The sequence below is a fragment of the Mustela putorius genome, unplaced genomic scaffold (assembly GCF_011764305.1).
Source record: "Mustela putorius furo isolate JIRA1106 unplaced genomic scaffold, ASM1176430v1.1 tig00000508_pilon_pilon_pilon, whole genome shotgun sequence".
NCBI lineage: Eukaryota > Metazoa > Chordata > Mammalia > Carnivora > Mustelidae > Mustela > Mustela putorius.
In genome coordinates this window covers 1,429,309-1,443,964 of record NW_025421402.1, presented here as the reverse complement: position 1 = coordinate 1,443,964, position 14,656 = coordinate 1,429,309, and the positions used below count along the sequence as shown (strand labels likewise).

Below are 14,656 nucleotides of genomic sequence, written 5' to 3'. Positions count from 1 at the left end.
ATGCAGCTCAGGGTGCTCCATCTTTAAAAGTAGCAATATCGTGAACAACAAAGACAGACCAAAGAACAATTCCAGTTTAAGGAGACTAAAGAGACAAGTCAACTAACTGCAATGCATTGATCCTGGAATGGATCTTGGAATGGGGCGGGGGAGGCAATAATGTCATTAAGACAATTGGCAAATTGGAATTTGGACTGTGGATTAGATAATATCATAGCAAAGTTAAGTTTCCTGATTTTTATAAATTTTATTGATATTATATAGAAGAAACGAATCCTTCATTTTAGGACACAGACTGGAATATTTAAGGGTAGGGAACACAATGTCTCTCATACATTCTCAAACAGTTCAGAAAATATTATGTATATATGCATGTACATATACATACATACACACGTGTTTATGTGGGAGGGTGAGAAAAAGAAAATGATAAATGGGACAAATTGTTAACAATTGGTAAATCTGGCTAAAGGGTACTCGGAAGTTCTTTGTACTACTGTTACATATTTGAAATTACACTGAAAGTTATGAAACCTCAAAATGTCCCAAATCAGTCTTTTTCCTTAAACCCGACCATCTTCCAGCATTCCCCACATCGATGAACGATACCACTATCCATCTAGTTGCACAAGCCAGAAACCTAGCAGTCATCAGTAATGCCTCCTTCCTACTCAGCCCCCAGATAAAATCCATCCCCTTCCCACAGTGTCAACTCACATCTCCCGGGGTCCAGGCTATCGGTGCTTCTCATGTGAATTACCTTATTTACTCCTCATCGCCTTCACACATCCACTCCTGTCCCTATTTCAAACCATACTCTCCTACAGCCAGAATTTGCTTATTTGCCATAGCAAATTTGATGTTACACACCACCATGGAACCTTTGGGTTTTCAAAGACCTTCAGCACCTTCAGGGATTAAAATCCTCAGGGCACCTGGGTGGCTCAGCTGGTTAAGTGCCTGCCTTCAGCTCAGGTCATGATCCTAGGGTCCTGGGATCGAGCTCCAAGTCAGGTTCCCAGCTCAGCCGGGGTCTGCTTCTCCCTCTGCCTCTGCCTTTGCCTGTGCCACTGCCCCTCCCCTGCTTCTGCATTCTCCCTCTAATAAATCCTTTTTAAAAAAATGGATTAAAATCCTCCCTCGGACCTTAGAAGGAGGAAGTAATCCTGTCCCTACCCACCACTTTGTATTAGGCATCCCTGCTAGCCACATTCAGTTCCTAACAATCACACACCCTTTCAATACAGAACCTTTGCCTTTGTACATTCTGGTCACTACTGAGAATGGTTTTCTCCCCATTCTTTACCCTTTCAGTTTCTGGGGGGCCAGTGATCCACTCAGTTTCGTGCAATTCCCATCCCCAATGAAAGGAAGAACATACTATTTGTCCTTCCTTCCCTGTATCTCAGTGTAATGTACTGTTACTTTCTATTCTATTCAATTATAAAAGAGTAAGTTTGTGGTTTTTAAAATATAGGTGAAAGTATAGATAAGCACTAGTAAGCAAGAAGTTTGTTAAACACAGAATCCAAAGAATGTGTTAAATAAAAGGAAGTGGTTAATGTGTATGTTAAACATAAAGGAATGAAAAAAACCCCAAAAAATACCTAATATTCATGAGGTATCTAGGCACTTAATATCCATGACATATTGAATATGTATGAGACTAAACAAACAAGAGGCAGTGAACATTAAATATACATGAATACTTAATATCTGTTGAGACCTTAATGTGGCCACCCACTGGTGACACCCATTCTGGCCTATCTGTCCCCTGACCAAGCAACACAAAACCCATTGCTATTCATTAGGCTTATGGGTAAGCTACAGCTGTGGCAGACATGCTTGTTCCTGTTGTCTCTCTGATACAAGTGTGTATCACTGGCCTATGTGTCACTATGGGCCTCCTTGTTCAAACTTCAACTCCAGTCCTTGTGACCATACCATCATCATTAGGGAAGGCTAATGTAGCAGAAAGAGATGGACATAAAAACACTGTACACTGCAGGATTCAGGGAGCACAGTTCTTTCTCCCTGCTTGCGTTCTACCTTAAATATGTTAACTTACCTCATCTTTTTCTCCTTGCTTCTCACTGTAAATTGATTTAACAAACCATATGATTTAAGCATTTTAAATCATATGAGCCCTTTTATATGTGAGCCCTTCTTTTTCTGTGACCTCTGGAGTAGTTTGCCTGGTAGTATACTTGAAGGCTACCATTCATTAAGGTAATTTCCCACATAGAATAACCATATACTTGACAAAGAAAAGTTTCTTTTCTTTTTTTTTTTTTTTTTAAGATTTTATTTATTTGACAGACAGAGATCACAAGTAGGCAGAGAGGCAGGCAGAGAGAGAGAGGAAGGTAAGCAGGCTCCCTGTTGAGCAGAGAGCCCGATGCGGGGCTCGATCCCACGACCCTGAGACCATGACCTGAGCCGAAGGCAGAGGCTTAACCACTGAGCCACCAGGTGCCCCAAGAAAAGTTTCTTTTTAAAGGAGCTTTCCAGCTAATAAATGAAATCATGACAGTCAGAGAGTTAACTAGACATTAAGGGCCTCCTGGTAGAAATATGTACCACGTGTGAAGTATGCCAAAAAAGAAAGAAATAAACTTCAATCTGTACAATCCTATAGACTTAACTGCCAACTTATAAGAAACCTACTAAATAATACCAGAGAGATCCAGACTACAGGAAATTTTAAAGGACACTCTGTAAATACTCTCTCCAGTAAATAAAGGCAAGCAAGACAAAATGAGATGTAGGAGAAGCCTATATATTTAAAAAAAAAAAAACAAAAAACACACTTAGACTTATCAACCAATTATAAAATATGACCCTTATTTGGATACTGACTGGAACAAGTGAACTATAAAACAAAATAAATAAATAAAAACAAAGATTCATGTGACAATCCGAGAAATCCTAACACTGATGATACAGAGTGCTGTGACAGACAGTGCTGTGATGATGGCAGTACCGTGGTTATGTTTAAAAAAAGAGTTCCTGACTTTGAAGATATAAACTAATATATTTATAGATGAAATGATACAATGTCTGGGATTTGTTTCAAATAGTCAGTGTGGCTAGAAAAAAATCAGTGTAACTGATAAATCAAGATTGGCTATGAGTTGATGGTCATGGGGGTTGGATAAAGAGTACATAAAAGTTTATTGTCACTGCACATATTTGGTATCTTCTAAAGAGAAAGAAAAAAGAGAATACAGAACGTCCATTCAGTGATTAGGAAAGAGCTCTGAATACTGTGATATGTGGATGTGAGGCCTACACCTACCACAGCCATTTGCTTCCACAGAGAGAGGACCGTGGGAGAATGAAACTCACACAAGAAGGGCAGAGCTAGGGAATCACTAAGAAATAGAACTGGATCCTTGATCAAATCAGATCAAAAGCCCATCCTGCCTCAGAACTTTTTCAGTTATGTAAGCCAATAAATCCTCTGTCCTATAAGCCAATTTGAGAGGGATTTTCTGCTACAAGTGAAGATACTTTGACATGGTCTTCCATTAACTCTCAACCTACTCTGGTCATGGTTCTGCCTCTACATTCCCCTCAATATGTTCTCAGCCACGTCAACAATAATTTCATCATTGCTAAATCTGACAGTTTTATTATGAGACTTCCTGCTCAGCTATACCTTATTCTCCTCCATCTCAATGTTCTCTTCCCTGTGCTTGAGATTCTACACTTGCCTGGCTTACTTTTGTCCTCTCTGGCTTCTCTCAGTCTGGCTCCTTTGATGGTTCTCCTGTCTTGGGTCCCCTTCTCTCTCCTCCATACCTTCCCTCAAAGTGACTGGCAATTACTCACTTTTTTTTATAACCACTTATGTGTATCATCCCAGAGGTCTTCTAAATTCGACATATGAATTTTCAAGGGACTAATGCACACACCACCATTTTAGATATTCCTCAAATTCAATGCTGTCCTCTCCCACATACATACACATAACTCTCTTCCATATACACAACTCTCTTCCACATGGCTCTCTTCTACTGTGCCCTTTCTCAGTAAACAGAAGCAATCTCAACACTCCCCCACTCTCATCTTTGCTTCCACATGTCCAATCAGTTACCAAGTCTGAACATTTACATTCATCCCCTTTTTCCATATCCACTGCCACCATCCAAATTCAAGGTGTTACCATCTCCCACCTGGACTATAGCTTCCTAAATATTTCCTTCTTTGTAACTCTTGGTCTCCCTCCAGTACATTTTCTACTTCCAAGAAATACTTTTTTTTTTTAATGTGGTAAAATATACATAACATACAATTTACCTTTTTAATTTTTTTAAAGGATCTTATTTATTTATTTGACAGAGAGATAGACAGCACAAGTAGGCATAGTGGCAGGCAGAGGGAGAGGGAGAAGCAGGCTCTCCGGTGAGCAGGGAGCCTGATGTGAGGCTCGATCCTGGATACTGAGATCATGACCCGAGCCGAAGGCAGACACTCAACTGACTGAGCCACCCAGGCACCCCCCTTTTTAATTTTTTTTTAAGAGTTTAGAAAGAGAAGGCTGCCTGCCTAGCTCAGTCGGTTTGAGCATCTGCCTTCAGCTCAGGTTATGATCCCAGTCCCACACTGCCTCGGGCTCCTTGCTGGGCAGGAAGTCTGCATCTCCCTCTGCCTGCCACTCCCCCTGCTTGTGCTTTCTCTCTCTCTCTCCCGCTATGACAAATGAATAAAATCTTTAAAAAAAAGGTTGAGAGAGACAGTGTTGGGGGTAGGGGGAGCAGACGAAGAGGGACAGAGAGAATCTTACATTTGATCTCATCTCACAACCCTGAGCCAAAACCGAGAGTCAGATGCTTCACCAACTGAGTCACCCAGATCCCCCCGCCACCAAATTTAATCATTTTTAATGTACTCCAAGAGCTCTTTTTAAAAACAGGTTTCTGATGATGTCACCTAACTTAAAACAAACTGAGTAGCTCTGGGTCCAGATAAGAAGATTTTTCCTAGATCAATTCTCTTATACCTTTTGAGTTTTCAATCTGTGCCTGTCTCACCTCTTCAAAAAATATTTTTGTGTCAAAAAGTAAGTTTTCAAGATCTTATAATCAAAATTTCTAGTATCTACTTAAAAAAAAGGAGGTCGCTAGAAAAAGAATTATTTCTGCTGTTTCAAAATTTGTTACATTACAAAGTTCTACAAAACTATGAATTAGAGAAAAATTAACAAGGTCAGCAATTCCTTTATTAGAATATCATCAAAAAAGAGAAGGGAAAACAAGAAGACAGCTGAAAAAGAGAATCTTGAGAGTAGTAGGAAATGCCAGCAGAAAAAAATAAAGCAATCTACAGTTGACTATCAAACAAACCAGGGGGTTAGGAGTGCCAACTCCATGCCCCAAGCAGTCAAAAACCCGCATATAACTTCTGCCTCCCCAAAAACCTGACTCTTAATAGTCTACTGTCAACCCGACGCCTTACTGATAACATAGACAGTTGATAACACATTTTGCATGTTATATTTATTATATACTGTATTCTCACAATTATACCTAACTTTCCTTAATTTTTTTCACCACTTCCAGGCTACACGGTTCATCTACAAGCTTTTTCAAATGATCATATACTTCAAAAAAATGATTCAATATATTTCTTGGGGGAAAAAAAAGTGTATACATGGATCCATGCAGTTCAAATTCATGTTGTTCACGGGTCAACTGTACTTTGAAACTTAACATTTGTTAAGGACAAATGTCTTTTAAAATATTTTAAAAGTTTTATCAAATGTCTTTTATTCCAAGAGCCTGAAGTACTTAGAATCTGCATACAATTCTTACTTTAGAGACAGAAAATGGTGTGAAGGAAAGAGCACATTCAAAATAACTTTTGAAGATCAAACACATACATTCCCAGGAGCCTAGGTTTGTGAAATATGGAGCAGGGAGATTAAAGGATATTTCTATTAACTGAAATTCCATCTCTTTATCTAAAGAAAATAGGACAGAGATACTTCATAAACCTTACTGGGCATAACACAGCAGAGTACAGCTGTAAGGATTACAGACAGAGCTCAGTGGCCTCTCTATTACTATATGCCTAGTCTCTGTCTTATGTTGTCTAGTTTGTAGTGAAAAATATTTTGAAATTATTGTAAGAAACATAACCCCATTCTACAAAGGTAAACAGAATATCTAAAGGTGGTCAAAGTGTGAGACTGAATTCTAACACTCTGCAATTTATTTTTTTTCTACAGAACTCAAAGCAGTGTATAAATGTTTATTATCACAACTCTTCAGCAAGTAGGGGGAACGAAGAGTACTTCAAGAAAATGCCCCAGAAAATAAAAAGAAGCAAATAGTAATAGGAGAACTGGAAAGATACTACTGCATAGGACTTAAATCTAAAATATTATATTGATGAAGAGTCAACATTTAAAAAGGGAAAACTGTGCAAAGCTTAGAATGGAAAGTGCTAAGTGTCATAAATGAAAACAACTGTTATCTGAGCTAAAGCACCAAGCCTGTCACTATTAATAAATGTGTAATTATTTAAGTATTAGTATTTGTAATTTACCTATCACAAAGGTCCAATAGCTAGTCTACATGGAAAACTAGATTCGCTGGGGATGGGGGGAGACTCTGAAATGACACACCAAGGTTAAATATATTTTCTATCCCTGTACTAATTTATCAAATAAAAGAAAGATTTAATATACTTTCAAATTCTGCAAAACAAATTTAAGACTTATATTTGAAAGGTTTCCATGTGTTCTTAACTATACTATAACTGTAATGAACTAGAGAAAGCATATAATATAAAGGTTAAAATACAAATTTTAGTATCATAAAGGATTAGACTCCAATTGTGGTTCCACCACTTATAATCACAAGCTGGATGATAAAGCCAAGTTATTTAAACCCTCTGTTTCCTCATTAACAAAAAGAGCAAACTACCCAATTTCCTGAATTCTTATCTTCCATTTGAAGACGTCTGAAATCAGAATGTGTTCTTAAAATCAACTTGGACTTTAATGTACAAAAACCTTTTTAAAATTGCAGGTGAATCTTATAATCTTCAGAGCAATGATTCTCAAGCTGAGGTCATTTTGCCCCCCAGGAGACAGAGGCAAGGTCCAGAGACATTCTTGGTTGTCACAGCTGGAGTGGAAGTGAGGGTGGAGAACACTGTCAGCTAGTGAGTAGAGGCCAGGGATGCTGCCAAAATCCTACAATGTAGAGCATGGCCCTCCACAACAAATTGGCCAGCCAATTGTTCTGTGGTTGGAAATCTTGCTTTAGAGTTACAATGGAAGAAATAAAATGGTATACACTTTAATAGGATGTTCTTGGAATTTAAAAAGCCTGACAATTAAAAAATGTTCAAAACTGTACTTAGCACAAAGTATGTGTTCAATAAATTCATCATAGCAGGTTTTTAAAAAAAAATCCAATGTGCTTAGAGTAATTTATCTACAAAATAATTGCCAAATTCCTTAAACTGGCTCTTCAAACAACAGTGTTCCAATTTACCTTTCAAGCTGGATCCCCCACTATTTCATTACATAAGCCTCCTTATGGTCTATTGTTCCACTAACACTACCCTGGTTTCAAAACTCCATGCCCGCACACATACTATCTCCTCCGCCTACAATGCCTACTTCCCATTCAGCTGGACTCCCTTCAGGGTCATCTAACTACCACCTCCACTTCAGAGGTCTTCCTTCTCAGTTCACTGAGGCTGAGAGTGTCCTCTCTCCATCTGCTACTTCTCCCTCCCTCTGCATGTCACGTCCCAGTCACATGGCTCTTATACATTTCCTGAACTCTACTATAGTTACACATGTATCACATCTCCCTTACTAGAGCATAAATTCTTAAAAGAATGGCATGGTTTAAACACCTGCAGGGGGGGCCTGGCTGGCTCGATCAGAAGAGCATGCAACTCTTGATCTTAGGGTTGACAGTGTGACACCACGTTGGGTGTAGAGATTACTTTAAAAAAAATAAAATAAAATCTTCTAAAAAAATAAAAATAAAATAAAACCCTGTAGTGTTTGACACTGTTAATAAGACCACCCCCTTGAAATTTTTCCTTCCAGGGCCTCAGTATTATTAAACTTTCTTAATTCCCTTCCTAAGTCTCTGACCACTTCTAATTCTGCCTCCTTTCTCCCCAGGGCTCCCCCGAAAACACTGTTAAGTATTCACTACCCTAAATTCTGGCATCCTCACATCTACTACAATTTCAGTTGCATATGATGCACAGAAGACTCTGTGCATATTATTTCTAGCCTCAACTTCCCAACTATACTATATACCTACATTTTATAGCTATCGACATCATTAAGTTTCTCAGATTAGATATTTGGTCAAAATGCATCATATTCAAGGCTCCAAAACAAAGCTGACTTCCCATTACAACGTGCTGCTTTCTCTATCTCTGCCAATGGCACAGTGATTCATCCTCCCAGTCACTAAGTCTCAAAACATCAGGTAACCTCATCCTACTTAAAACCTCAGGTGACCTCATCCTTTTATATATTACCTTTTTATTTCAACTATTTCCCACGTACCCCAAATTCAGTCATTTAGAAACGCGAGGGATTATAACTCTGCAACATTTTTTCTATCTTTAGCCTGTTTTCCATTAATTTCACTTCTCCTCATATAGGACAGTGGTTAACAGAATAGACTGAAGTCAGATTTCCCAAGTTCAGATCCCAGCTCCATAAACTGAGTGGTTCTGGATGAGTTCCTAAACCTCTGAGCTTCATTCTCCTCATCAGTAACATAGGAATGATTAATAGTTTCTACCTCTTAATGCTGTCACAAGAATTAAAATCATATGACATGCAAAGTGCTTGATACACAGCAAGTACTTAATAAATATTAGCAGCTTTATTCTCATTTCCACTCTACAATAAGCTTTCTTGATATCTTGCTTGAACTCCCAAACTTGCCTCTCTGCTATTGGTCTTTCTTACCCACAATGCTACCCATTGTCATCACAACTTTCCCACATGCCTAAGTCAGAGCTAACATAGGATTTTAACAGCAAAATGTATTCAGACCTACAAAGAAATGTAACAAGGTATATATATAATAGAAAATGGTATGAAGAGGAGAATGATATAAAGAAAAAAAAAAGAAGAATAGTTGATAAAGTTGAAATGATAAACTAATACTGGGAAGTTGGCCTTAAATTCCATGTTAAGAACTCCAAATTCAAGAAATTCATAAAGAGGTTTTGTACCCACCATTTTCCCTACAAGATTTAAAGGAACAGAACACTGAAAGCAAACTCAGCAATATCACTGCTTAAATGGGTTAAGCTGTTCAAATACAGTAGAGACAATGTAGCTTAACTTCCTCTTTTGCAATGTGCTTCAAGTAATGAGCATCTGTTTATTAAAATTCATCTAAACAAACTTATTCTTCATTTGATCAAAACTGTTATCTGCATTCTTCTACAAAATAAGCTATTAAGATTTGGGCTATTTGGAATATTTTTAGTGTAATGAGAAGAACATGACTCAAAGCTTCCGATGTAAGACTTTGAATAACGTAAACGTTTTATCTGCTTTCTAGGTATTGCAATATTAGTGCTTTATTTCTTTTTCACGGTTCAATAACTTCATTCTACACCCATCATTAATTCCTAGCTATCATTTTTTTTTGAAGGATTATTATTTAAGAGAAAGATAAAGAGCAACTGCACCACAAGCAGGGGGAGGAACAGAGGAAGAGGAAGACAAGCAGACTGCCTGCCTCCTGAGTGGGGAGCCCTAGGCGCAGGACTTTGTCCCAGGATCCTGAGATCATGATCCGAGCTGAAATCAGGATTCAGAAGCCCAACTGAATGAGCCACTCAGGCACCCCACTAAAATCACTTCTTTAACGATGATATATAGGGTCTTCAGGTATTGATTTAGTCATTTTTCTCTAAGAAACTTTCTAATTTTTGATATATTGAAAAGGAGTAAACTTTAGAAGTGTATGTGTTGGAAAAGTCATTTAAAGTGATAGGTAAGGGGCGCAGTCAACTGGGCTTCTGACTCGTGATTTCGGTTCAGGACATGATCTCAGAGTCCTGGGATCGAGCCCTTCATGGAACCCTGCACCCAGCAAGGAGTCTGCTTAGGATTCTCTCTCTCCCACTGCCCCTCCCCCTGCTTCATGAGCTCTCCAACTCTCTCAAATACATAAATAAATCTTTTAAGTGATTTTAGTAAATCAAAACTTAAAGTTGGGCTATTTTTTTTAATTGTCTATTAACACTTGCTGCTTAAGTGTCTACAGCAAATGAAGAATATTTACATCAAAAGAAACGAAACCTTACTTTTTCTCTATTCACTCCATATAAATGTGGAGTGAATAGAACAACCTTTGAAAGGTTGTTGATTAAAGAATAAAATGCACAAACATAACATTCTCAATAATGTATTGAGTTTTGTTACTAAGTTACCCTCTTAAGGTCTTCTAAGTTTGGTTCTCATCGCATTTATGATCTTTTTATCCATTCCAACTGTTGCCAAAGGAAATGTAACCAAGTGCCAACAATACTCATCTAAACCATCCAAGAGTGTGTTAAGATCTGCCCACTCAGGGCGCCTGCGTGGCTCAGCGGGTTAAAGCCTCTGCCTTCGGCTCAGGTCATGATCCCAGGGTCCTGGGATCAAGCCCCAAATGGGCCTCTCTGCTCAGCAAGAAACCTGCTTCTCCCTCCCTCTCTGCCTGTCAAATAAATAAAATCTTAAAAAAAAAAAAAAAAAAGATCTGCCCACTTTTTAAAGAAAATAAATAAATAAATAAGACTTCTAACAGGTACTATATGCACATTTTTCACACTCTGCAGAGTGGTGTAAAGAGCAAAGACCTCAGAGTCATAAAGACCTGAGCTGGCATGCAGAATTCACCACCTGCCAGATGTTTCACCTTAAACAAATTAATAGCTCTGAACCTGTTCGCTCATCTGCAAAATGAGAATAGTATCTTCCTCGAGGGTTGTTGCAGGAATAAATGAAGCAATGTATTTAAAGAACTGAGTATATAGCAGGTATGCCCTGCCTCCACCAATGCCATACCTCTGGGAGTCAGTCAAGTGAAAACATATCTCTGCCCTTACTAAAAGTGTGATAGTAGTAAAGTTGTTTAACCTCCCTGTGCCCTGGGGGAAATGGGGAACAAACTACGAATATCACAAAGTTGCTATGAATCTCTAACGTACAATATAATGCCAAGCATCTAGCACAGCACCCAGCACACGGCAGATTCCACTGATACTAGATTCCTTTCACTTCCTTTCTTCTTCAATGGTGTTCAATATGTGTTCCTCACCAAGTGGTCCGGAATCTAGCGAACTTGCCTGACACAAATCCAGAAAGTAGGCCATTTTCTGGTTAGTAGCCTTTGTGAATCAAGGGCAACATTTTGACATCTTGTACTATAAGCATCCTCTCAGTTTCAGAAGGAAAGAAAATATTTCTGTTGTTCCCTCTTCCTTCCATTTTGTACACACTGCTTTTCCATGTAGGTCATTACATAAATTACCCTCTATCTTTTCTAAATACTTAAATAGCTTCATTTCTCCTCCAAATGGATATTAGCTTCAGCATGCTGCATATATTAAAACCAAAATACATCTCTTACTCTCACTGCTGGTATCAATGCTGCCAGAAAATAAAAACACACTGACACTTCAAGCTTCCTCCTATGTGTTACTCCACACATTTAGTTCCAAATAAATCTTTAAAATGTAAATTATCTCAAAATGAGTTTTAATTATACTTACTCCTAATGCCGGTTTTAAGACCTTAATATCTACTTCAATATCAAAGTACAAGAATTTAAATAAAACAAAAGTTGTCATAAACATAAAATCACGTTAAAGTTTCCCTCAAACTAATGCAAATAATCTTCCAAACACTGAGATTCATTTGCTAGTTAACTAACATGTGCAGCTCTGAAAACATTGTTATGGTGTTTGAGAATCAATTAAACCATTAACTCCCATATTTTCAGTCTTCATAGTGGAAAGAAGCCATTCTCCTCCCACAAACAGCAACATAAAAAAACAAAACAAAACAAAAAAAAAAAACCACCTTACATTTAACATCTGGAGAAAAGTCTGCAAATACTATGAAACTTTTTTACAAATATTTTACACATCTAAAATTTATTATCCAGGGCACAGAAATCTTACAAAATGATTCTTAAAGTTACCAGACAAAATTTCCTTACACCAGCATCTTCCTATGAAAAGCTCTCTAATTTTTTTCAGAGCTCTACAACATGGGCTCCGAAAGCAAACGCTAAGGAATTACAACAGGAGGCCCTTTTCCTGTTATTTTGCAAAGACTGGGTAACGGAGAGAATGTTTAATTGCCACTGCACTGTACAATCTGTGTCAACAGCACATGCTCTCAAAAAAAACTCTATTTAAAAAAAAAAAAAATCCCATAGTAGGCCCTGTTTGTTTCTCTTAATTTATGAGGCCAAAATACGTCTGGCAAAAGGAATAGGTCTCACTGATAATAGGAAATGACAATGGCACCCCACAATCAGCAAGCTAAATATTAGTTTTAAATAAATGGTTTACTAGAGCCTAGAATGTGTATGTGTATGGAAAGGATGATACAGGCTTTAAGAATGACAACCAAAACGAACCCTGTCCTTCGACACAGGCCACCTTACATTCCACGGAGTCTGAACAGCAGCCATCATTACAAATGTCAAAATCAATACAGTACTATGTGCCATCCACCGCCTTCCAATAATAAAGAGACCAACTCAAATTTCTTGGTGGTGTAATCACAATTATGACTGAGGGGGAAATGTATGAGGAAAATACCACAAAATAAAACCACCCTAGGTAAAAACGTAATAAAATAGCTCCCTGGAAAAAGAAAACCCGTTTTGCTCTCCAATGAAAGAAATCCGGGTAAATCCCACCTAAGCAAGGGCACTTGATTTAAGACCAAAGCTGCTTTATTTCTCTCTTCTTTCTTATCTTCCCAGTCCCCCATCATTTTCCTGAACCTGTTCGAGAAGACACGGAGCGGGGATCCGATGATGGGAAACAAAAAACCGGCCTGTGTACGTCCTGAGGAAGAAGAGGGAAGGAAGACACCACTTACCTGTTCCAAAGGCTTTGGCCACCAGCCAGGCCAGATTGCAGGCGATTTTGGCCCTGGAGAAATCATAGTGGTCGAAGGGCTTGATGGCTGGAACAATGAAAGTCTTTCTCATCTCCCGGGGGTCTGCAGCATCCCCCATCTTTCACGGCGGCTCCTCGGGATGTCCGGGCTCTCACCTTCACATGGTGTGGCCTCGCCGCCGCGGGGGTCGGGACGGGGGAGGGAAGGGGAGGGAAAAGCTCAAAGCATCGGGGCCGGGGCGAGGCCCGCCCGGGCGGCGACCCGGGAGGAGAAGCTCAGCTGTCCGCGCCGCGAGCCTGCCGCCTCCAGCGGGAGCCGCCGCCGCTCTTCCCGGGCATAGGAATGTGACGGCGCAGCGTCCGTCCGTCCGTCCGTCCGCCCCGCGCCGGCGCCCGACCGAGCCACCCGCCCCGCGAGCGCGCGTGTGAGCGAGGCCGCCTCCCCTTTGTCTCCGTTTAGTCACACGGGCTTGGGGGGAGGGGGAGGCTGGAAGGGCCCGGAATTTTAAGGGGGGGGGGGGGAAGCTTTAACAATCACGTTGTGGAAAATGTCCCCGCCATCGCGGTGCCCGCACGCCCCCGCCTCCCGCTTCCCTTCCCTCGGAGCGGGGAGACCCCCTCAGGCCCCCGCGAGTCAAGGGACGAGCCAGGCGCGCGGGACGGGGGCTCCCTCGGTCCCCCGGCGCAGCCGGGTCGGGGGCCGCCGGAGACCGAGCGCAGGAAAACGTCAAAATCACTGCGGCTCCCAGGCCGCCGGCGGCCCGGCCCCTCCTCCGCGCTCCCCTCCCGTCGCCGTCGCCTCCTTCTCCGGCCGCCGTCGCTGCCGCCGCCTCCCGGACCTTCCTCCCAGCGGACGGCGAAGGCAGCGGCCCGTCAGAGGCCGTAAATCCCACGCTCTCGGTCCTGCCCTTATCAGTCCTGCCCTGGTATTTTTCCCCCCTTGCGCCGCCCGGCTCGGTCGCTCCCCGTCAGCCGCCGCCGCCGCTGCGGTTTTCCGGCTGCCGCACTGGAGGGAGTGAGCAGATGCGGGCAGTGAGCATGCGCGCCGGCGCCGCTCCGGCCTGCGCCCCCGCCCGGCTTCCCTCCGGCCGCCAAGATCGCGGCCGCCCGCCCGGCCCTCTGAGCATGCCCGGCCTCGCTCCCCGCCCGCGCCCGGGCTTCGGTGCGGCTGTTTTTTAATCATCACTTAGGCGTGCTCGCCTGAGTGGACATCCTCCTCGTCCCTGGCGTTCGGCTGCTGCAGCTCACACTGCTGGAAGGGGAAAGGGAAGGGAGGGAGCGGAGGGAAGGGCCTAGCGATAGCTCGCGTATTTCAGCGACCCAGTGGTTAAGCAGAGAGAACGGATATTTATAAAAATGCTTTGCTGTGGGACACACACTTTGCTGCAAGGCTGGTGTGCATAAAGCCTACTTAGAACTCGAAGTAACTGTAAGGGTTAGGTGTTATCGCTGATTGACCACAAAAAAATTAGATGAATTGAGTTGATTGAGTCACACCTAGAGCCTCAACCCGGACTGAGAA

At 41.2% G+C, this 14,656-nt stretch overlaps 1 protein-coding gene across 4 annotated transcripts in view; it reads right to left on the bottom strand.

Moving 5' to 3' along the window:
• The window catches only part of CAMSAP2 (calmodulin regulated spectrin associated protein family member 2), a 120,031-nt gene extending 105,852 nt beyond the window's left edge, over positions 1-14,179 (bottom strand). For 3 of the 4 annotated variants that reach the window (XM_004756244.3, XM_004756245.3, XM_004756246.3), the window contains exon 1: positions 13,115-14,179. In XM_004756244.3, the coding sequence (XP_004756301.1) occupies positions 13,115-13,253 (139 nt within the window). In that variant the 5' untranslated portion in view covers positions 13,254-14,179. The remainder of the gene's footprint in view (positions 1-13,114) is intronic. The other variant, XM_004756247.3, reaches the window with a different exon arrangement.
• Between the last annotated feature and the right edge of the window lie 477 nt (positions 14,180-14,656).